The sequence below is a fragment of the Pseudophryne corroboree genome, chromosome 4 (assembly GCF_028390025.1).
Source record: "Pseudophryne corroboree isolate aPseCor3 chromosome 4, aPseCor3.hap2, whole genome shotgun sequence".
Lineage (NCBI taxonomy): Eukaryota > Metazoa > Chordata > Amphibia > Anura > Myobatrachidae > Pseudophryne > Pseudophryne corroboree.
In genome coordinates, this window is record NC_086447.1 from 556,514,440 (window position 1) to 556,537,739 (window position 23,300).

General features: G+C 48.3%; 1 protein-coding gene across 3 annotated transcripts in view; it reads right to left on the minus strand.

Moving 5' to 3' along the window:
* MTFR2 (mitochondrial fission regulator 2) overlaps positions 1-23,300 on the minus strand; it is a 105,581-nt gene that overhangs the window by 73,158 nt on the left and 9,123 nt on the right. For all 3 annotated transcript variants that reach the window (XM_063917391.1, XM_063917392.1, XM_063917389.1), the window contains one exon: positions 9,467-9,571. In XM_063917391.1, coding sequence (XP_063773461.1) covers positions 9,467-9,571 — 105 coding nt within the window. The remainder of the gene's footprint in view (positions 1-9,466; positions 9,572-23,300) is intronic.

The following is a 23,300-nucleotide window of genomic DNA, read 5'->3' on the forward strand; positions in this document are numbered from 1 at the left end:
GGATATCCACGTGGCTAGAGCTTCCCCAAAGAGAGCCTGACCTGTATAGGGTAGGTACTACACACTCCTTCTGGATTCCACGTCGGCCGACCACTGGCGCAGCCACAATCCCTGACGAGCTGAAACAGACATGGAAGAAATTCCCGCAGCCATGGAACCCAGGTCTTTCACGGATTCTACCATAAAACCTGCAGAATCATGTATGTTGCGTAAATACAATGCAACGTCATCCCTATCCATCGTATCAAAATCCTCAAGCAAGGTAGCCAACCACTTCACTATTGCTTTTGCAATCCATGCACTAGCAATAGTGGGACGTAATATGGCCCCAGAAGCAGTGTACATTGATTTAAACGTGTTATCAATTTTTCTATCTGCCGGCTCCTTTAAGGTGGTAGATCCTGAAACAGAGTCTGGACACGGCTGCGTCAACAATCGGGGGGGGGGGTTTCCCACTTTTTCCTATCCTCCTCAGGGAAAGGAAAAGCCACCTGAACCCTTTTAGGGATCTTGAACCTCTTCTCAGGATTTTTCCATGCTTTTTCAAATATAGCATTCAACTCCTTTGACGCAGGGAAGGTTAGCTGTGTTTTTTTATTTTCAGTGAAAAAAGCCTCCTCAACCTGCTCAGGTGTGGTATCATTAACATTTAACACATCCCTGATAGCCTCTATCAATATTTGCACACCCCTTGCAAGAGATGCGGACCCCCGCAACACATCCCCATCACCATCTGTAGTGTCAGAATCTGTATCCGTGTCGTCTTGTGTGACATGCACAAGCGCACGTTTGTGGGGGTATACAGCGAGGTGTCCTGAGGTACCAGATGCAGGCCATACAGCCATAGAGCTCTGGAATACCTGGGTTGCAGATTCATTAGTAGCAATCCTGCCAGAAATCTGAGAAATCCAAGTTTTGATAGAGGAAAACCACTCTGGTTCCTTGCTGGAATCTGTGCTAAACCAGTACTAACCTGATTACATGGAATGGGATCATCCTGGGAGGATAAATCCTCTGCAGCATATGACACAGTGTCCCTGGACATAGCTAAAGGAGACCACCAAACACTCCATACACACAGGTGGGGGCAGACAGAGTTTCCCTCCCAAGACAGGCAAGAGAGACAGAGAGATCAGAGCCAACCCACAATACCGCGCTTTTAGTAAAAGGCAACCCCTTGGGGCGTGGCTTGGCCGAGCATGGAGTAAGAAGCTAGGAGTTAGAGCTCCGTCTATCCTGCTTTCTTTATCCTGATTCCCCCACTCGTGGCTGGTACTGACCCGGCTCACCCGTTGTGGCTTTTAACCCTGCTCATTTTGAGGGGTCTGCGGGACTGTGTTTCTGCCCTGGGAAGCCGCTGGACGAATCGCGGCCTACACCGCTCGGCCTTACTCCTTCCGCCCGGCGCCATCTTGGGTACTAACAGCGGAGGCCGGAGCCGTACTGGGACGGAGCTCCCTTCACTCGCACCCTCTGCTGTTTTCTGCTGGACCAGAGGTCGGTGTGTCCCTGTCTCCTTCCACCTTGCGTCTGGCGGGCTGAATGTCCCTGTGTGGCGGTGATAATTACTGACGGCGCGGGGGTACATCTGTCTGCACGGACCGTCCCTCTCACGTCCCCTGCCTCCCTGCACTGCTGGTCGGAGCCTCCCAGTCTGCACTACTCTGCCTGCGGGGCTTCCTGGATACCTGCAGCTATCCTGCTCTACCTACACTGCTGGGTGACGCTTCCATATCTACACTACTCTCCAGGAGGGTCCACTCAAAAGCCTGCTGTTGATTATACTGCCTGACTACTGTCACTAAAGATTTCCTTTTCCTTGCCTGGGTTCATTCACCTGCGTGGGACTCTGGAGGCCTGGGGATTTTACAGCCTGTGGTGAGCACGTATTGTTTGTTCTATATCATTGCTGAGGGAGTCCTCTTTCTGCACCCGTGTTCCACCCGTGTCCCATCATGGTGCGTGGGGGCAGTGCTGCTGCTGCTACCGCTGCTGCTAAGCTTGAAAAATATGCTAGAGGCTCTCAATCCTCCTCCCAACCCACCCGGGGTGCTGCTCCCCCTTCCCCCCATTCCCCCTCGGGGTCACCTCCTCGAGATGACGACACGTCTCAGTCGACGCACCAAATTCTCTTAGCCATATCCACGTCCGAGCACAGAGTCATGGATAAAATTGGCCAAGTACAGGTGGATATCACTTTAATCAGACATGACATGCAAAAGATTCGTGAACGGGTGGGGGAAGCGGAGCACCGTATCTCCGACCTAGAAGACGTCACCAATCCTCTTAAAGATACAGTTTCCAACCTCACAACCCAGATGTCGGCAGTTAAGGCGAAGCTTTCCGATATTGAAGGAAGACTGCGTCGTAATAACGTTCGCTTTGTGGGCCTCCCGGAGAGAGCAGAGGGCTCCTCCCCAGAATCGTTCCTCGAAACATGGCTTCTCCGATTATTTCAACGCGATGACTTTGGTCCTCAGTTTTCTGTGGAGAGGGCCCACGATTGCCTGCCAGAGCTCCTCCCCCGGGCGCACCTGCACGCACTTTCATAGCCCGTTTTCTACATTACAGGGACCGGGATGCGGTCCTGCGGCTGGCCCGCACACAGGTTCCTTTGAAATTTGACAACCATGATATTTCTGTTTACTCGGACTTTGCCGTAGAAGTCGCGTACACAGTTCCTTCAGGTCAAAAGAAAGCTTTGTGACCATCAAATTCAATATGCCATGTTGTTTCCGGCACGTTTAAGGGTGGTGTATGATGGCTCCACACACTTCTTCAATACCCCTCAAGAGGCGGAAGCCTGGCTGGAGCGCAGACCCCGGCCCCCTATTTAAGGACTGTTTCTCCCTCAGAGGTCGCATTGTCTGCTGGGTTTTGTACTCCTCCTAACCATGTAGCGGGAATGATCTTTATTTCTAGGAGCTGAATGCTAGGATATAGCCTTTTTGTAGAGGCAATAGTTGTCTCTACTCCCTAGGGTTGTTATAGGTTCTCAGCCTTAGTTTAGTTAGGGTTTTTTCGGGATCCAGGCGTGTCTAGTTTGGGATGGATATGCAGGGAGGGGGGGGTTTGGGATGTTCTGGGTTTGTTCTTTTTTTTTGTATATGTATTGCTCCATGTGTCACTGTGCTATTTTTTTTCTTGAACTGTAATGTGTCCATGATTTTTTCTATGTATGCCTTCTGGTCTCCGGATGCTCTGCCTGTGTGCTGGCGGGGGGCCGTAGTGATACCTTTGCTCCTTCCCCGCTACATTATGGGTTCCTCTCTTTTGCGCGCCTTGCTTGCCTTGGATTTCCCTCTTCACCTGCCTCTCCATATTTGCCCCTTGCTTCTTTTCTCCTTCTGTCCTTTCTCTCTTGTATTCATGGCTGCAGGGGTTGATGGACTCCGCATACTCGGCTGGAATGTGAGGGGCCTGAACGACCGCATTAAGCGGGCTCTGGTTTAATCTCAGGTGAGAAAGTATAGGGCAGATGTCATATGCCTCTCCGAAACGCACTTAGTTGGTACTAGAACCTTGGCTCTCAGGAAGCCCTGGGTGGGTCTCTCCTATCATTCCACCTTCTCTGCTAACTCCAGGGGGGTTTCAGTTTTGGTGCGGAAGTCGGTTAATTTCCATTTAGTTCATAGCCAAATTGACCAATATGGCAGGTATGTATTTCTTAGGGCCTATGTTAACCGTACACTTTTGCACATACTTGCTGTTTATGTCCCTCCCCCCTACAATAATGAAGTACTCAGGCAGGCAATGTCGTTTATTGCTACTTCTCCCTCAGCTCCGGTCCTCTGCATCGGGGACTTCAATAATGTTTTAGATAAAGTTTTGGATAGGTGGGCTGAACTTCCCCCTTCTCTACCCTCTGCCTCCCCGTCCCCCACACCGTTTGCAAGGTTAGTTTCCGAGCTTGGACTCCTGGATATTTGGAGGTTGAGACACCCCAAACAACTCCAATACTCCTGCCACTCGGCCAGCTTTCACTCGTTCTCGAGAATAGATTTGGCCCTCGTCTCCCCTGATCTCACTGCTAGAATACTGGATGTCCAGTATCTTCAGAGGGGAATCTCGGATCACTCACCTTTGCTAGTGGTCCTGGATTCTGTACCTGTCTGTGGGGCTAAACTCTGGAAATTGAATCCCTTCTGGTTGACCTTGCTGACTGACCACGAGGCCTTGATTAGTGAGTGGAGTGATTTTGGAGTTCATAATGCGTCCTGTTCTGATCAACTGGTTAAGCATGACGCATTTAAAGCTTCACTACGGGGCTCCTTCATACGACAAATAGCTAATGTCAAGAAATCTAGTGGGGAGGAGGAGGTGCGCCTGGAGCTTACCTGTTCCCAATCCGAGTCTGCTTACCTCACTACTGGGACCCTTGGTGATCGCGTAAGATGGGATTTGGCCAGGAAAGCCTGGTCTGACCACTTGCTTGATAAATCAAGGCGCAAATTACTTTTCTCCCAGCACACCCTCTATTCACAATCGTACACGGGGGGTAGTTACTTGGCCTTTCTGGCTCGGGGAGAGAGAACTGGGGGTTCCATTCAGCAGATCTGTGATACTCAGGGTGAAATGGTATATGCCACTCCTGAAATAGCCCAGGTTTTCCAGTCCTTTTATTCTTCTTTGTATGCCTCTAAAGTCACCTATACCCCCACTCAACTACAGCAATATCTTTCAGACATTGCCCTGCCGCAGCTGTCCCAACAATCTGTAGATATTTTGGATGCTAATATCACTCCAGAGGAGGTTGAGGCTGCTATTGCCTCCTTCCCTAATAAAAAGGCCCCGGGTAGCGACGGTATACCGGTTGAAGTTTATAGTCAATATCGTGCATACTTTGTCCCCTATCTTTTGACTCTCTTTAATGCATTGCTGGAGGGTGCTCGTCTACCTCCCTCTATGTCCGAAGCTATTATCGTGGTGATCCTCAAACCGGATAAAGACCCTACGGCCCCGGAGTCCTACCGCCCAATCTCATTGCTACCTACTGATGTCAAGATTTTGGCCAAAATTCTGGCACTTAGACTCAATAGTGTTATCACCTCGATCATTCATGATGATCAGACAGGATTTATGCCAGGCAAGTCCACCCTCCAAAATTTGAGGCGACTGTTTTGTCACCTGCAGATGGGGGACCGGCCCGAGTCGGGGGCTGTGGTGGTTTCCTTGGATGCTGCCAAGGCCTTCGACTCTGTAGAATGGGAGTATTTGTGGGAAGTCCTTAGACGGTTTGCTTTTGGCCCCAAATTCATACGCTGGGTACAATTACTCTATTCCTCCCCCGTGGCTCGAATATCTGTCAATGGCTATGTGACGTCCCCATTTGCTTTGTCCCGTGGTACTAGACAGGGCTGCCCACTCTCCCCTGCCCTTTTTGCCCTGGCTGTAGAGCCATTGGCATTTTTCATCAGAGCGTCCCCTGATGTTAGGGGCATCACTATTGACGGACATGAGGATGTTATTGCATTATATGCCGATGACATGCTCTTGTTCCTCGGAGACCCTGATGCTTCCCTGACCTCCCTCCTGGGTATTGTTGATACATTTGGCCTTTACTCCGGCCTGACTATCAACTGAATAAATCTAATGTCTTTCCCATATCTGGTATTCTTCCTGACCCGTTGCCAGATGTGTCCCCCTTGGCCTGGACCCTTCGCTTTCAGTATCTTGGTGTCTGGATCACTCCTAATGTTAAGTCTTTTGTACATCAAAACATTGACCAGGTCACGGTAGATCTGAAGCGACGGTTTCATGTATGGAAGAAGCTTCCCCTTACTGTCACAGGTCGCATTAACCTGATCAAGATGGAGATGCAACCAAAATATCTTTATCTATTGCAGCACTCTCCTACCTATATCCCCAAGAAAATTTTCACTAACATTGATAGTGTGCTTTCCTCCTTTGTTTGGGGCGACAAAACGCCTAGGGTTGCCCTGAGAGCTCTGGTTAGGGCTAAATTGGATGGAGGTTTGGGTTTTCCCAATCTCCGGGCCTATTATCTAGCTGCTCAACTTGCACATTTGTCTAATTGGATTCTCAGTAGGGATAGTCCCACGTTTGAGAGATTCTTTGCCGAGTGTGTGGGGTCTCATTTCTCCCCTCTCCAGTTCCTTCTTTCTGCCTCTTCTACTGCTGGTCTTCCTCCTTTACTCCGTCAGTCGCTACTTGTGTGGCGTCAAGCTCACTCCTATTATACATGGCAAGGCACAGACTCTGACACGCCACTTTGGTTTAACCCAGGGTATGGGGAGTTGTTGCAGCTCTCACAGGACAACATATGGATTGGGGCGGGCCTTACCACAGTTTCGCAACTGTATGATAACGGTGTTTTCAAGTCTTTCACACAACTGAAGGAGGAGCTTGAAATATCCAATAGATCCTTTTATCGCTATCTACGACTCCGCCATGCGGTGCAGGCACAGTTTGGGACCTCGCCCCCGTCCATTTCTGACTCCCCGATTAAAGATATGGTTAGGAATTTGGGTGCAAGACACCAAGTTTCCATTGTATATGGTAGTCTTAATGCCCACATCTAACCGAATATATTTGACCAACTTAAACTTAAATGGGAACAAGACATTGGCTCAATTACAGATGACCAGTGGCTACAGGTGTTGAGCTCACTTAAATATTCTACTCAGTGTATCAAATATCAGCAGGTTTATTTCTTAGTTCTGCATAGGACATACAGAACTCCAGTTTCTTTATGCAAAGCAGGCCTACGGCCTGATAGTACCTGCCCCAGATGTGGTGCCCCTGAATCTACTTTTTGGCACCTATTATGGCTGTGCCCCACTGTACATGCCTTTTGGGAAGCAGTTTGGTCAGACATTCTGATCACTGAACCTACGCTGCCCCCCCTCTCTCCTACTATATGTATGTTTGCGCTAGACTTAGAGGAATCCTACTGCCCGGCACTATACAAATATGTTCTTTGCCTGACTACCTTAGCTAAGGTGATTATAGCGCGTAACTGGTTTGCTACTTCTTCCCCCAATGTGTACAATTGGCGAGCTCTAGTAAATGAGGTGTCAGGACATGAGAGGTTTACACATAGGTCTAGAGGGACCCTACCCCATTACTTTAGCAAGTGGGACAGGTGGAATACCTCCCGTCTGGCTACAGCTGGAGCACTATTCTCTGACTGACTGAGGCTTAATATGTGAATTTGCGATGTTGCCGTGACACTTATTATCTTTTTCTATGTGACACTGTGACACAGATGGTATTAATTACTGTATTCTTCCTGTAATTTTTTCTTTGTTCTGTTTGTTGTTCTGGTTTTGTTCTGTATTTAATGTTTTTGTTTTTTTTGCTTTTTCCCTGTGAAAAAACTTCAATAAAAAATTACACAAGTAAAAAAAAAAGGCAACCCCTTACCAGCGCAGACTGTGTCCCTTAATAGGAGACACAGTCGTTTTACAGCTTCCCTTCCCTTCTACAACCCCCTGGTACCATGTACAGTCAGATGGAGCTGCTGTGGAGGGACCTGATCTTCCATCCAGCGCTGTGCATGCAGGAAAATAGCGATGGAACGCTGCTGGGTCCGCTCTGAGAAGCTCCGCCCCCTTAATGGCGCTGTCTTCCTGCTCTTCAAATTTTTATACTGGCCTGAGGAAACTTGCTGGCTGAGATCCGCGGACCCCGACAGGCTTGCTGACCAATGTGGGGGTAAGCGCTGGCCCAGGGCGCCCCCTCACAGCGCCGCACTATGTGCCTCTGGACCTTCCCAGGAGCGCAGTTAGTACTGCGCTCTCTCCCCGTTGCCACCATCTTCACACCGGCCCCCCGCCTGCTAGGGAGGTCGGTGACTAACTCACCACTTCTTCAGTGTCTGTAAGGGGTTGGTGGTATGCTGCTGGGGCGAGCGGTCCCCTGTGGCGGAGACCGATCCGACCCCTCTGGAGCTCAGTGTCCAGTCAGCGGCTCAGACCCCGCAGGGCGGACACTGCTCCCCACCTTAGTCCCTCGCTGCAGGCAGGCTGTTGCCAACAGCCTCCTGTAAAAAAAAAAAAAAACTCTAAAAACTAACTTTTACCAGAAAAGCTCAGGAGAGCTCCCCTAGCTGTGACCGGCTCCTCCGGGCACATTTTCTAAACCGCGTCTGGTAGGAGGGGCATAGCGGGAGGAGCCAGCCCACACTCTCAAACTCTTAAAGTGCCAATGGCTCCTGGTGGACCCGTCTATACCCCATGGTACTAATGAGGAACCCAGCATCCTCTAGGACGTAAGAGAAAATATTAAGCAGTACTTTTAAGTGGATAATAATGGATGCAAAATACCTACAATGACATGAATAGCAAATGAGGTTACAATCAAAGAGCACTTAACACAAAGAAGCAGAATAGCAAATTGTAGGGGTTACTGGTAAGACCGGGTACACACTACAGCGATATCCGCACAATATGTCTTTTTGAGGACCATTGAAACGACACACTCAATTGCGTGCTTTCATGCGTCGTATATGATATCTTCTGGTTGGCCGTACTGCACAGTCAATCAGAAGATATGTTACTACGATGTAGTGTGTACTGCCAACCAGACAATTTGTCATCCCAAGTTGGCCTCTGAAGACGTCGCCTCTTGCCAGTGATCTTAAAAATGGTTGTTCTAGTGTGTACAGGAGCAATGATAAATCGGATACGAAAAAACATGTTAAATCATTTAGTTGCTTGAAGGATTGCACAGTGTCGCAATATCGTTTCTTTTGGAATGAAGGGAAATTGGGAAGACCATTGTGTCATTTCTGGCATCGTTCTGAAGGTTACCCGGCTTAAAGCTGTAACATTATCAGCCACCAATATCACCCAAGCCACTGGAGATTGGCATGTTGCTGCAGCTTTAAGATGTTCATGTAAAAATGTAACCCTGGGTGGAATGAACACGGTGGATGTCATCTAACAACAAAACTGATGCTTTATAAATAAAGGATAATAAATAAAAAAATATTTTTGGGCAAACAATGATTTACTGAGGGATAATACATAAGTACAGTGCAAGAAACTGCTAAACCGAGGTTTTTACATATAAGTAAATACAAAGTGCAGTGTTAAGCAGACATGCAGCTTCATCTTTGTTACTTCTCATGCTACTACTGAGCAGAAGCTCCTCCCACATATATAAACACTAGCTTTTTTGGATCCATCCCAGACAGGTTTAAAAGCAATGAATGTATTTGTCTGCGCGCAACATCCTTCACCCTATGTTAAACACACAGTAGCAATTCTGAGTGGGTGTCCCTAAATAGCTCTTTCCTAACATGGATTCCAGCTGCAGAAGAGTGAGAATGTGGTGGACGTATTTAATCATAAGCCCACTATAACAGCTGCAATTGTTATTCTGCTTCATGTAAGCTATACTGTATTAATTCATGCCAAATGGTGGCTTTCCTTCATGTTAAAGTAAGATCTGTGTGTGACTTTTAGTGAGTATTCAAATAAGTGATTTCAATAGAACAAACCTGGAAATTAGGTCTATGGTAGGGCTCCAGTGGTAGCAAAGTTCCAATGATTCGAACCAAGCTACGTGACCAGCCATAGTCTTTACGCTCGTATACTTGCAGCAACTATGGAAGGATAAAATTGAGCAAATTAATTCAAACACCATGGCAGAAAAAGATTAATAAAGAGATACAATGTGAACTTAAGTTGAACATGCAAGCATCCCTTACATAATAAAGCCTTTCTATTGTACCCTACAAGCTGTGGACAAATGCACAAGTCATTGTCTAAATGTGCAGCAGCATGATAATAGGAGAGAGGAAAGAGTGAGAGAGATCATGTTCTCATCCAGCCATGGAAGTCCAAGTAAGAGATTCGGCAGAGGAGGTCTCTCTTATAAAAGAGATGTTTGACATGGGGGTAAATTTACTAAGATCGGAGTTCTATTTAAGATGGGATGTTGCTCATAGCAACCAATCAGATTCCAGGTACCATCTTCTAGAACAGGGGTGGGGAACCTTTTTTCTACCGAGGGCCATTTGGATATTTATAAAATCCTTCGGGGGCCATACAAAAATTCTCAACTTAAAAAATTACCCTGCCCCCCAGCAGGTCTGCCCCATAGAGGTACTGTGTGTGCGCGCCAAAAAATGGGTGTGGCCAGTTAAAATGGGACGTGATACACATATGCCCCCAATAGTGCAGTGCCAGATCCACAATTGCCCCCACAGTGCTAGGTATACAGATGCCCCCCCACAGTGCCAGGCATACAGATGCCCCCCCCCACAGTGCCAGGCATACAGATGCCCCCCCACCACAGTGCCAGGCATACAGATGCCCCCCCCCCCACAGTGCCAGGCATACAGATGCGCCCCCCCCCCCACAGTGCCAGGCATACAGATGCGCCCCCCCCCCACAGTGCCAGGCATACAGATGCCCCCCCCCCACAGTGCCAGGCATACAGATGCCCCCCCCCACAGTGCCAGGCATACAGATGAACCCCCCCCACAGTGCCAGGCATACAGATGCTCCCCCCCCCCCACAGTGCCAGGTATACAGATGCCCCCCCCCCACGGTGCCAGGTATACAGATGCCCCCCCCCACAGTGCCAGGTATACAGATGCGCCCCCCCCCCCCCACAGTGCCAGGTATACAGATGCCGCCCCCCCCCACAGTGCCAGGTATACAGATGCCGCCCCCCCCACAGTGCCAGGTATACAGATGCCACCCCTCCCTCCCACAGTGCCAGGTATACAGATGCCCCCCCCCCCAACAGTGCCAGGTATACAGATGCCCCCCCCCCCCACAGTGCCAGGTATACAGATGCCCCCCCCACACAGTGCCAGGTATACAGATGCCCCCCACAGTGCCAGGTATACAGATGCCATCCCCACAGTGCCAGGTATACAGATGCCCCCCCCCCCCACAGTGCCAGGTATACAGATGCCCCCCCCCCCACAGTGCCAGGTATACAGATGCCCCCCCCACAGTGCCAGGTATACAGATGCCCCTCACAGTGCCAGGTATACAAATGCCCCTCACAGTGCCAGGTATACAGATGTCCCCACAGTGCCAGGTATACCACAGTGCCAGGTATACAGATGCCCCCCACAGTGCCAGGTATACAGATGCCCCCACAGTGCCCCCCCTTCCGTGCTACTTACCGCTCCTTTCGGCAGGACACGGAGGAGAGCGCGGCTATGTTGGGCGGCGGCGTGTAGGACTTGAAACCAGCCGCCGGTTCGAGAGCCAATCAGAGCTCGCGGACCGGCAGCCGCGGCTCCTGATTGGCTGCCGGTCCGCGAGCTCTGATTGGCTCACGAACCGGCGGCTGGTTTCAAGTTCTACACGCCGCCGCCGCCGCGCTCTCCTCCCTGTCCTGACACTGACAGCTGAGACACGCTGCCGCCGGACTGAGCGGCGGCGTGTCTCACTGGGAGAAGCGGGTGGGCCGGAGCAAACGGCTTCGCGGGCCTTATACGGCCCGCGGGCCGTCGGTTCCCCACCCCTGTTCTAGAAGGTGCTAGATAAATGAGAAGTAGAATGTGATTGGTTGCTATGGGCAACATCCCATCTTTAATAGAACTCCCATCTTAGTAAATATACCCCATGGTATTTCTTCTGTGTCTTACCTGCTATGACTACACTTTATATCAAAAAGACAGTTGGACCAAGTTAAGTTTTCAATTATGCTCATCCACACTGACTGTGCAGATGTAGCCACGCTCATCTATCCTCCATATGATCTGTAGAAATTAAGTTTCCCTGCGCCTTGTCACAGTGTGGCGTATTCAGTCGCAATGTAATGAATTGAGTCTCCAGCAGGAGCAATACTGGTGTTCGTCCACCAGGTGTCACTTTTCAAAACCACCATTTCACATGTGTAAAGTGAGTAGGGGGGGAAAAAATACTTTACCCCCCCATCTCAAATGCAACGAACACTATAAAGTAGCAGGTTATATTATGGTGGATATACTGTTATGTATGTTTAACAAGCCTTACCATGATAACAGTTGTTTTATTAAACAATGCAAATTTTGCTGTGCTCGTGCTGGAGCACTCATGATCACCAATGATATACTGTATATTTGACTTTACAAATGTAACTTTTTTGCACACCGTTACTTGTGCCGTGTTCTTGGATCTTGCAAATTTGCGGCAGCAGTGACGCAATAATACCATGCTTATACAGTACTGTATATGGCCGAGAGCACTCAAGATCACTTACAGTAACTACAGTACCAGTAGAAGCACAGAAAGTTTTTTTTCTGCATTGAGCTGATTGCATGCGTCTATGCACCACTGAAAATGACACTGAACTGTATTGCATATCTGTGTAAAAAGTAGAATTCACAGTTTTTTCTAATTTTCCCAAAATAGGTTGCGTCATGCTTCATATACAGACTCACACATGCACACACAAATACCAATTTCGAAAAAAGCTGTGATTGCTACTTTTTACACAGATACAGTATACAATACAAATATGGCTTTTCAAATTCCGAGAGTTAGACACAAATATACTAATCAGTTGCGCTTACGATGAGTGACATCACTGCAGGTGTCAATCACCTATCTTACTGGCTCTCTTGGCATAATGATATCGCTTATAGTTACCATGCCAGTGAGCTAGTGTTCAATTCCTGCAAAGCACAAGAGGTTTTGAAAAAATCAATTTTGTGCAGGAAATAATATATGTTATACATTGCAAGTCTCATTTTATTACACTGTGACTTGTGCAGTACACATTATTCAGCAAGTACCGATCATCAATTTCTGCAGTGTGCTCACACAAAGCCAACATGCCTTACAAATTAATACTGGGCCCCAGGATCACTGTATAAAGTGATCACACACAGAAAAAAAATCTGCTTGCATTGAACTGATTGTGCGTCTGACGCACACATCCAGCAATACCTTATATGTATCGCACAATGCTAACATGCCTTACAAAAGAACGTGCCTTCTGGGTTCCCTTCCCCCAACCAAAGCTAGCATGAGCCATTTATTTACATAGTGTACTGGCCGTGTTGTGTTCGGCATTTACTTAGCAGTACACCTAGTCCCTGAAATCACAGGTTTCACTGGGGGGTGATATTGGGGATGGCCAAGGCTGCCTGTTGAAGCAATGGGGAGGTCCAGAAAGAAGTACATTAAACACAGTCTTACAAAGATAACACTCGTAATTTGAAAGCGACACTTGTATATCTGTGTAAAAAGTAGCAAGTAAAGGTTTTTTTTTTTTTTTTTTTTTTTGCAACTAATTGGTATAACTGTGTGCCTGTGCAAGTCTGTATATGAAGCATGACAGAACCTGTTTTGGGAAAAAATTTCAAAAGCATCTGAGGGAGTGGGCAACACCACTTTGTGAACGCACCAGCGAAGGGCAATGTAAGTGACCAAACCATCTTAGGATTGTCACGGTGCTGTTTTGCAGCAATACCATCAATTCACTTTTTTTTTTTAACATCAATAGTTTTTATTAAATTTTTGGTTTTGCAAAACAGGGGTACAGAAAGAAGAAGAGGGAGGAAGGGGGGGGGGGGGGGGGGAGCATTAAATACATAAATGAGACAACATGTTTACATATACATACAGTTCAAAATCAAACGTGTATCAGAAAAACTACAATGGACGTAATACAATAAGAAGTACAGATTTCCAATTCTGGGCTAAGGCCGCACGGGCTGCGAGGCAAATATGACCTAAAACATACCGTAAAGGAGCACCCACGGAGCGCGGGTATACATTCAGTAGAGCTATGAGGGGGGAGGGGGACAGGGTGAGGCCAAGCACTTTACTAATTAGTCCAAACACCTCGACGCCAACAAAACTTCGAGCATGCAGGCTAAATCGTGTGCAACCTATCAGGCGTGAGATATAGTCTATGCAGTAACTTAACGTGCATCTCGGAGTGATTTAGGCATTTAGACATTGCAAAGGACGACATAAAAAATAAGAATTTACTCACCGGTAATTCTATTTCTCGTAGTCCGTAGTGGATGCTGGGGACTCCGTAAGGACCATGGGGAATAGACGGGCTCCGCAGGAGACTGGGCACACTATAAGAAAGATTTGGTACTACCTGGTGTGCACTGGCTCCTCCCTCTATGCCCCTCCTCCAGACATCAGTTAGGATACTGTGCCCGGAAGAGCGGACACAATAAGGAAGGATTTTGAATCCCGGGTAAGACTCATACCAGCCACACCAATCACACCGTATAACTCGTGATATTAAACCCAGTTAACAGTATGAAATAGAACGGAGCCTCTCAACAGATGGCTCAACAATAACCCTTTAGTTAGGCAATAACTATATACAAGTATTGCAGACAATCCGCACTTGGGATGGGCGCCCAGCATCCACTACGGACTACGAGAAATAGAATTACCGGTGAGTAAATTCTTATTTTCTCTGACGTCCTAGTGGATGCTGGGGACTCCGTAAGGACCATGGGGATTATACCAAAGCTCCCAAACGGGCGGGAGAGTGCGGATGACTCTGCAGCACCGAATGAGAGAACTCAAGGTCCTCCTCAGCCAGGGTATCAAATTTGTAGAATTTAGCAAACGTGTTTGCCCCTGACCAAGTTGCAGCTCGGCAAAGTTGTAAAGCCGAGACCCCTCGGGCAGCCGCCCAAGATGAGCCCACCTTCCTCGTGGAATGGGCTTTCACTGTTTTAGGATGCGGCAATCCAGCCGCAGAATGCGCCAGCTGAATTGTGCTACAAATCCAGCGAGCAATAGTCTGCTTAGAAGCAGGAGCACCTATTTTGTTGGGTGCATACAGGATAAAAAGCGAGTCAGTTTTCCTGACTCCAGCCGTCCTGGAAACATAAATTTTCAAGGCCCTGACTACGTCCAGTAACTTGGAATCCTCAAAGTCCATAGTAGCCGCAGGCACCACAATAGGTTGGTTCAACTGAAAAGCTGATACCACCTTAGGGAGAAACTGGGGACGAGTCCTCAATTCTGCCCTATCCATATGGAAAATCAGATAAGGGCTTTTACATGACAAAGCCGCCAATTCTGAAACACGCCTGGCCGAAGCAAAGGCCAATAACATGACCACTTTCCACGCGAGAGATTTCAGATCCACAGTTTTAAGTGGTTCAAACCAATGTGATTTTAGGAAACTCAACACCACATTGAGATCCCAAGGTGCCACAGGAGGCACAAAAGGGGCCTGAATATGAAGCACTCCCTTTACAAAAGTTTGAACTTCAGGCAGTGAAGCCAGTTCTTTCTGGAAGAAAATCGACAGAGCCGAAATCTGGACCTTAATGGAACCCAATTTTAGGCCCATAGTCACTCCTGACTGTAGGAAGTGCAGAAAACGACCCAGCTGAAATTCCTCTGTAGGGGCCTTCCTGGCCTCACACCACGCAACATATTTTCGCCAAATGCGGTGATAATGGTTTGCGGTTACTTCTTTCCTGGCTTTTATCAGCGTAGGAATGACTTCCTCCGGAATGCCCTTTTCCTTTAGGATCCGGAATTCAACCGCCATGCCGTCAAACGCAGCCGCGGTAAGTCTTGGAACAGACAGGGCCCCTGCTGTAGCAGATCCTGTCTGAGCGGTAGAGGCCATGGGTCCTCTGATAACATTTCTTGAAGTTCTGGGTACCAAGCTCTTCTTGGCCAATCCGGAACCACGAGTATCGTTCTTACTCCTCGCCTTCTTATTATTCTCAGTACCTTTGGTATGAGAGGCAGAGGAGGGAACACATAAACCGACTGGTACACCCACGGTGTCACTAGAGCGTCCACAGCTATCGCCTGAGGGTCCCTTGACCTGGCGCAATATCTCTTTAGCTTTTTGTTGAGGCGGGACGCCATCATGTCCACCTGTGGCCTTTCCCAACGGTTTACCAACAGTAGGAAGACTTCTGGATGAAGTCCCCACTCTCCCGGGTGTAGGTCGTGTCTGCTGAGGAAGTCTGCTTCCCAGTTGTCCACTCCCGGAATGAACACTGCTGACAGTGCTAGTACGTGATTTTCCGCCCATCGGAGAATCCTTGTGGCTTCTGCCATCGCCACCCTGCTTCTTGTGCCGCCCTGTCGGTTTACATGGGCGACTGCCGTGATGTTGTCTGATTGGATCAGAACCGGCTGGTTTTGAATCAGGGGCCTTGCCTGACTTAGGGCATTGTAAATGGCCCTCAGTTCCAGAATGTTTATGTGTAGGGACGACTCCTGACTTGACCAAAGTCCCTGGAAATTTCTTCCCTGTGTGACTGCGCCCCAGCCCCGAAGGCTGGCATCCGTGGTCACCAGAACCCAGTCCTGTATGCCGAATCTGCGGCCCTCTAGAAGATGAGCACTCTGCAGCCACCACAGTAGAGACACCCTGGTCCTTGGAGACAGGGTTATCAGTCGATGCATCTGAAGATGCGATCCCGACCACTTGTCCAAGAGGTCCCACTGGAAGGTCCTTGCATGGAACCTGCCGAATGGAATTGCTTCGTACGAAGCCACCATTTTTCCCAGGACTCGTGTGCAGTGATGCACCGATACCCATTTTGGTTTTAGGAGGTCTCTGACTAGAGATGACAGCTCCTTGGCTTTCTCCTGCGGGAGAAACACTTTTTTCTGTTCTGTGTCAAGAATCATCCCCAGGAACAGTAAGCGTGTGGAAGGAACCAGTTGTGACTTTGGAATGTTTAGAATCCAGCCATGCTGTTGTAGCACTTCCCGAGATAGTGCTACTCCGACCAGTAACTGCTCCCTGGACCTCGCCTTTATTAGGAGATCGTCCAAGTACGGGATAATTAAAACTCCCTTTTTTCGAAGGAGTATCATCATTTCTGCCATTACCTTGGTAAACACCCTCGGTGCCATGGACAGTCCAAACGGTAGTGTCTGGAATTGGTAATGGCAATCCTGTACCACAAATCTGAGGTACTCCTGGTGAGGAAGGTAAATTGGGACATGCAGGTAAGCATCCTTGATGTCCAGGGATACCATGTAATCCCCCTCGTCCAGGCTTGCAATAACCGCCCTGAGCGATTCCATCTTGAACTTGAATCTTTTTATGTATGTGTTCAAGGATTTCAAATTTAAAATAGGTCTCACCGAACCGTCCGGTTTCGGTACCACAAACAGTGTGGAATAGTAACCCCGTCCTTGTTGAAGTAGGGGTACTTTGACTATCACCTGCTGGGAATACAGCTTGTGAATTGCCTCTAGTACAGCCTCCCTGCCCGAGGGAGTTGTCGGTAAGGCCGATTTGAGGAAACGGCGGGGGGGAGGCGCCTCGAATTCCAGCTTGTACCCCTGAGATACTACTTGAAGGATCCAGGGATCCACCCGTGAGCGAACCCACTGATTGCTGAAATTTTTGAGGCGGCCCCCCACCGTACCTGGCTCGGCCTGTGGAGCCCCACCGTCATGCGGCGGATTTGGAAGAAGCGGGGGAGGACTTTTGTTCCTGGGAACCTGCTGCGTGGTGCAGCTTTTTTCCCCTTCCTCTGCCTCTAGACAGAAAGGACCCGCCTGTTTTTCTGGGGTCGAAAGGACTGTACCTGATAATACGGCGCTTTCTTAGGCTGTGAGGGGACATGGGGCAAAAATGCTGACTTCCCAGCTGTTGCTGTGGAAACAAGGTCTGAGAGACCATCCCCGAATAACTCCTCACCCTTATAAGGCAAAACTTCCATGTGCCTTTTAGAATCTGCATCCCCTGTCCACTGCCGAGTCCATAAGCCTCTCCTAGCAGAAATGGACAATGCATTTATTCTAGATGCCAGCCGGCAGATCTCCCTCTGTGCATCTCTCATGTACAAGACTGAGTCTTTTATATGCTCTACGGTTAGCAATATAGTGTCCCGGTCCAGGGTGTCAATATTTTCTGACAGGGAATCTGACCAAGCAGCAGCAGCACTGCACATCCACGCTGAAGCAATAGCTGGTCTCAGTATAACACCAGTGTGTGTATATATAGACTTTAGGATAGCCTCCTGCTTTCTATCAGCAGGTTCCTTTAGGGCGGCCGTATCCGGAGACGGTAGTGCCACCTTTTTAGACAAACGTGTGAGCGCTTTATCCACCCTAGGGGGAGTTTCCCAACGTGACCTATCCTCTGGCGAGAAAGGGAACGCCATTAGTAATTTTTTTGAAATCACCAATATTTATCAGGGAAAGCCCACGCTTCTTCACACACTTCATTTAATTCTTCAGATGGGGGAAAAACTATTGGTAGTTTTTTCTCCCCAAACATAATACCCTTTTTTGAGGTACCTGGGTTTATATCAGAAATGTGTAAAACCTCTTTCATTGCCTCAATCATGCAACGAATGGCCCTAGTGGACATTAAATTTGACTCATCGTCGTCGACACTGGTATCAGTATCCGTGTCGACATCTGTGTCTGCCATCTGAGGTAGTGGGCGTTTTAGAGCCCCTGATGGCCTTTGAATTGCCTGGGCAGGCACGAGCTGAGAAGCCGGCTGTCCCGCATTTGGCATGTCGTCAAATTTTTTATGTAAGGAGTCGACACTTGCACGTAATTCCTTCCATAAGTCCATCCACTCAGGTGTCTGCCCCGCAGGGGGTGACATCACATTTATAGGCATCTGCTCCGCCTCCACATAAGTCTCCTCATCAAACATGTCGACACAGCCGTACCGACACACCGCACACACACACAGGGAATGCTCTTAAAGGAGACAGGACCCCACAAAAGCCCTTTGGGGAGACAGAGAGAGAGTATGCCAGCACACACCAGAGCGCTATATAATGCAGGGACTAACTGAATTATGTCCCCTATAGCTGCTATAATATTTACTGCGCCTCAAATTTGTGCCCCCCCTCTCTTTTTTACCCTTTTCTGTAGTGAAGACTGCAGGGGAGAGTCAGGGAGCTTCCTTCCAGCGGAACTGTGAGGGAGAAATGGCGCCAGTGTGCTGAGGGAGATGGCTCCGCCCCTTTTTCGGCGGACTTTCCTCCCGCTTTTTTCTGTATTCTGGCAGGGGTAATTACCACATATATAGCCTCTGGGGCTATATATTGTGGTTATTTTGCCAGCCAAGGTGATTTTATTGCTGCTCAGGGCGCCCCTCCCCCAGCGCCCTGCACCCTCAGTGACCGGAGTGTGAAGTGTGTATGAGGAGCAATGGCGCACAGCTGCAGTGCTGTGCGCTACCTTGGTGAAGACTGAAGTCTTCTGCCGCCGATTTTCCGGACCATCTTCTTGCTTCTGGCTCTGTAAGGGGGACGGCGGCGCGGCTCCGGGAACGAACACCAAGGACGGGTCCTGCGGTCGATCCCTCTGGAGCTAATGGTGTCCAGTAGCCTAAGAAGCCCAAGATAGCTGCAAGCAGGTAGGTTCGCTACTTCTCCCCTTAGTCCCTCGTTGCAGTGAGCCTGTTGCCAGCAGGTCTCACTGTAAAATAAAAAACCTAACATATACTTTCTTTCTAGGAGCTCAGGAGAGCCCCTAATGTGCATCCAGCTCGGCCGGGCACAGAAATCTAACTGAGGTCTGGAGGAGGGGCATAGAGGGAGGAGCCAGTGCACACCAGGTAGTACCAAATCTTTCTTATAGTGTGCCCAGTCTCATGCGGAGCCCGTCTATTCCCCATGGTCCTTACGGAGTCCCCAGCATCCACTAGGACGTCAGAGAAATGTTTTGCCATTGAGAGTCGGTTAGGGTGCAGCCAATATCCGTCTCCCACCTGATTTGGGCTCTAGATTTAAGAACGGGAATCAATTTTTGTAATGTTTTGTACCAGAAGGAGATCTCACCTATAGAGGTATCATTAGAAAGGCGGCCTAGGACCTGTGAGATAGGAGGGGGCAGTGGAGTGAGAGCAAGGTGAAGGCTGTACCACCAATGTTGTATTTGATAGAATCTGAGCCTCTCAGAGTCAGGTAAGGCAAAGCGTTCTTGAATATCAGAAAAGGATCTAAGCACGGGTCCATTAAACAGATCTCCCAGGAGGCCAATCCCCCTAGAACGCCAACCTGCCAAATTGAGATTAGGAACTAGGGTGGCTACTGTGCGTAGGGATATTCAAGACAGATTATGAAAAGAAGGCGATAAGCCCATGGTCAGTCTGTCCCAGACCTGTAGCGTGGCTCGGGTTGAAGGGAGGAGGCGTGGGTCCGATGGACGCATAGATTTAGGAAGCCAAAAGATACCTCAAGGGAAACCTGGGGCAGGCTAATTCCTCCAGACACCTCCACCCCAAACGTATATCACTAGAGAGAGCTTTAATCTGGGCTAGGAGGCAGGCTTCTTGGTATAGAGAAAGATTAGGCATGTCCTGGCCACCAACCCTCCTAGGTAATGACATCCTGGCGCGGGCCAGTTTAGACGAACGCGAGGACCAGATATAAGTGGTGAGAATAGTAGCAGCCGTCTCTAAATATTTCTTGGGGAAAACAAAGAGAATTGTACGAAACAGAAACATTAATTTGGGAAGCAACAACATTTTAAAAGCGGCCAGACGTCCCAGCCAAGATATCTCATAGTTAAGCCACGATTTGGTGGACAACTGTAACGAGGTCAGTAAAGGAGGGAGGTTAACTTCAAATATAGAAGAGGAGGATGGGGGGATAGAGATACCCAAATACCGTATTGAGGTTGTTTGCCAACTGTAGGGGTATTTAGCACGCAAAGGGGCCATGAGGTGAGTGAGATTAATAGGCAGGGCGTCAGTTTTAGTTGTGTTTAATTTGTAATAGGATGCTGCAGAGTACCCATCTAAAATATTGTGTAAATGAGGGAGTGTGGTGCAAGGGTCGCTTACAAATAAGAGAACATCGTCCACAAAGGAGACAGAGTTTATGGGGGGTGGCACCGAATTGGAGTCCTGGGAACTGTGGGTCAGCTCGGATCTTAGCTGCTAGAGGCTCGATTGCCAAGACGAAAATTAGAGGGGGGAGAGGACAGCCCTGACGGGTGCCGTTGTAAATTGGGAAGAGGGAAGAAAGAAAACCATTACTAAAAACCCGGGCCGAGGGTGAGCTATACAAGGCTAGTATGGATGACAGGATTTGGTCACGGAAGCCAAATTTCAATAATACTTCCCGTATGTAGGTCCAGTTTATGCGATCAAAAGCCTTCTCCGCATCTAGAGATAACAGAAGAAGACCTTGTTCACGGGCTAAGGAGTCAACGAGGTTAAATACCCTGCGGGTATTGTCAGACGCTTGCCTTCCAGGGATAAATCCGACCTGGTCGGGGTGTATCAGGGAGGGGAGAAGGGCATTCAATCGATAAGCTATAATTTAGCATATATTTTAATGTCCCCGTTTAATAGCGCAATGGTGCGGTAGTTTTGGCAAGAAGTCAAGTCCTTACCTGGTTTGGGGATCGTGACAATGCGAGCCTCCAGCATCTTCCTAGGGAGAGTGCCCTGAGAAGTGATTTCATTATAAACTATTACCAGAGAGGGAGCCAGAAGGTCCTGGAGTGAGACATAAAAATCATTAAAAAAACCGTCGGGGCCTGGCGCCTTATCTTTAGGGAGGGATTTGATCACCCTTAGAGTTTCCGTGGTGGACCAGGGGGCATTCAGTAATTCTAATTGATCGTCGGCAATGGAAGGAAGTCTCAAATCAGCAAGGAAGGAGTTAATAGAGGAAAGAGTAGGCTGCGGGGTAGAAGGGTCAGTCGAGAGATTATAAAGTTGGGAATAGAAGTCAGCAAACTGATTCGATATCTCCAAAGGGTTAGATATTTTGGCACCCGATGGAAACACAATAAGTTTGATTCTATTCCTAGCTTGTTGCGCTCTAAGCTTACGAGCAAGCAATTTCCCCGGTCTATTCCCCACCAGGTGAAATTTCTGACGCATCCTGTTTAATGATGCCTGGGAGCGCGCCATAAGCAATGTCTGAAGTTGAGACCTAGTGTCAGCTAACTCCTTCTGGAGGGATCTCGAGGGTCGAGCTTGATTTTTTTTCCTCCAATTCCTTTAATTTACTCTACAAATCATTCAGACGTTGCTGATGGAGTTTTTTAAGCTGGGCTCCTGCCTGTATTGCTGCCCCTCTAGCAACAGCTTTCAGTGCGCACCAGAAATTCAGAGTGGACGTGTCCGAAGGGGAATTAAATTACAAGTAAGACGTGATGCTGTCTACTATAATTTTTTTGATACGGGGTTGGCCAGTAAGTGAGCAGAAAGTCTCCAAGGTCCGGGCGGGGCATGTTGACTAATAATATCCCATTTAAGATTCAGCGGGGCGACAGATCTGGCAAATTGGAGGGTGCATTTATCTGAAAACAAAAAATCAATTCGAGAGTAGGAGTTGTGAACAGGAGAATAGTGGGTGTACTCACGGCCAGTAGGGTTTTGCACTCGCCAAATATCATACAGGTCAAATTCAACCAAGAGATTACGGAAGGCTAGGCATGGGGCGTTTGAGGAGGCCAAAGAGGAGGAAGAGTGCCTGGGAGATCTGTCCAATCTAGGGTCAAGGACCAAATTAAAGTCCCCCGTGAGGAGAAGCGAGTCCCCCGTGAGGAGAAGCGAGTCCCCCGTGAGGAGAAGCGAGCCTGTACGGATCTTCTGGATAGCTAAACAAAGTTTACGTAAAAAAGCTACTTGATTTGAGTTAGGGGCATAAGCTGAAACCAGAGTAACCGGTTTGTCATTTAAAAGGCCACTCAGGATAAGATAGTGGCCATTTTTATCGGCAACCTGGGAATGTAAGGTGAAGGAGACGGAGTTCCTAAACAATATAGCCACACCGTTCCTCTTAACAGGGCCGTTTGCAAATAACCCAAAGGGAACCTACGATCCTTAAACATAGAGGGCGCTAAAGATGAAAAGTGTGTCTCCTGTAGTGTAACAATATCCGCCTTGTGCCTAGCAAAATAGCCCAATGCCAACCTTCGCTTATTATGGGGAGTTTAACCCCTTAATGTTCATGGACAGAACCTGAAGCAGTCTAAAGTACGCCATGAGTAGTAAGACATATTGAAATACATATGAATTTTTTTCGTATCAAACAGTTACTTACAGTGTCGTGGGAGGGGGGGAGGGAGGGAATAACGGGAGAAAAAAGGGTAAGAACAAACCAAAACGACCCAGTACATCGGGTCGGTATAACTACTGCCAGGAAAGCAAAAAAATGCAGTAGTACATTAACAGGGGGGAACATGTGGCCTAACGCCACCACCACCCTTGAATCTAGATAAGGAAAAAAAGAAACAGGGACAAATATGCTTACCAATCATGTAGAGAAAACAGAAAATATATACGTATGAGCTAAACCATAAACACAGAGCCAGGACTCCTGCAACATAACTACTAACAGGGTAACTCACGTGGGCACATCAGAGTGAATAACCGAGTCCCAACTGTGATAACGGTACAGAGTAACGTCCGTAGTTATAGTCCAAACT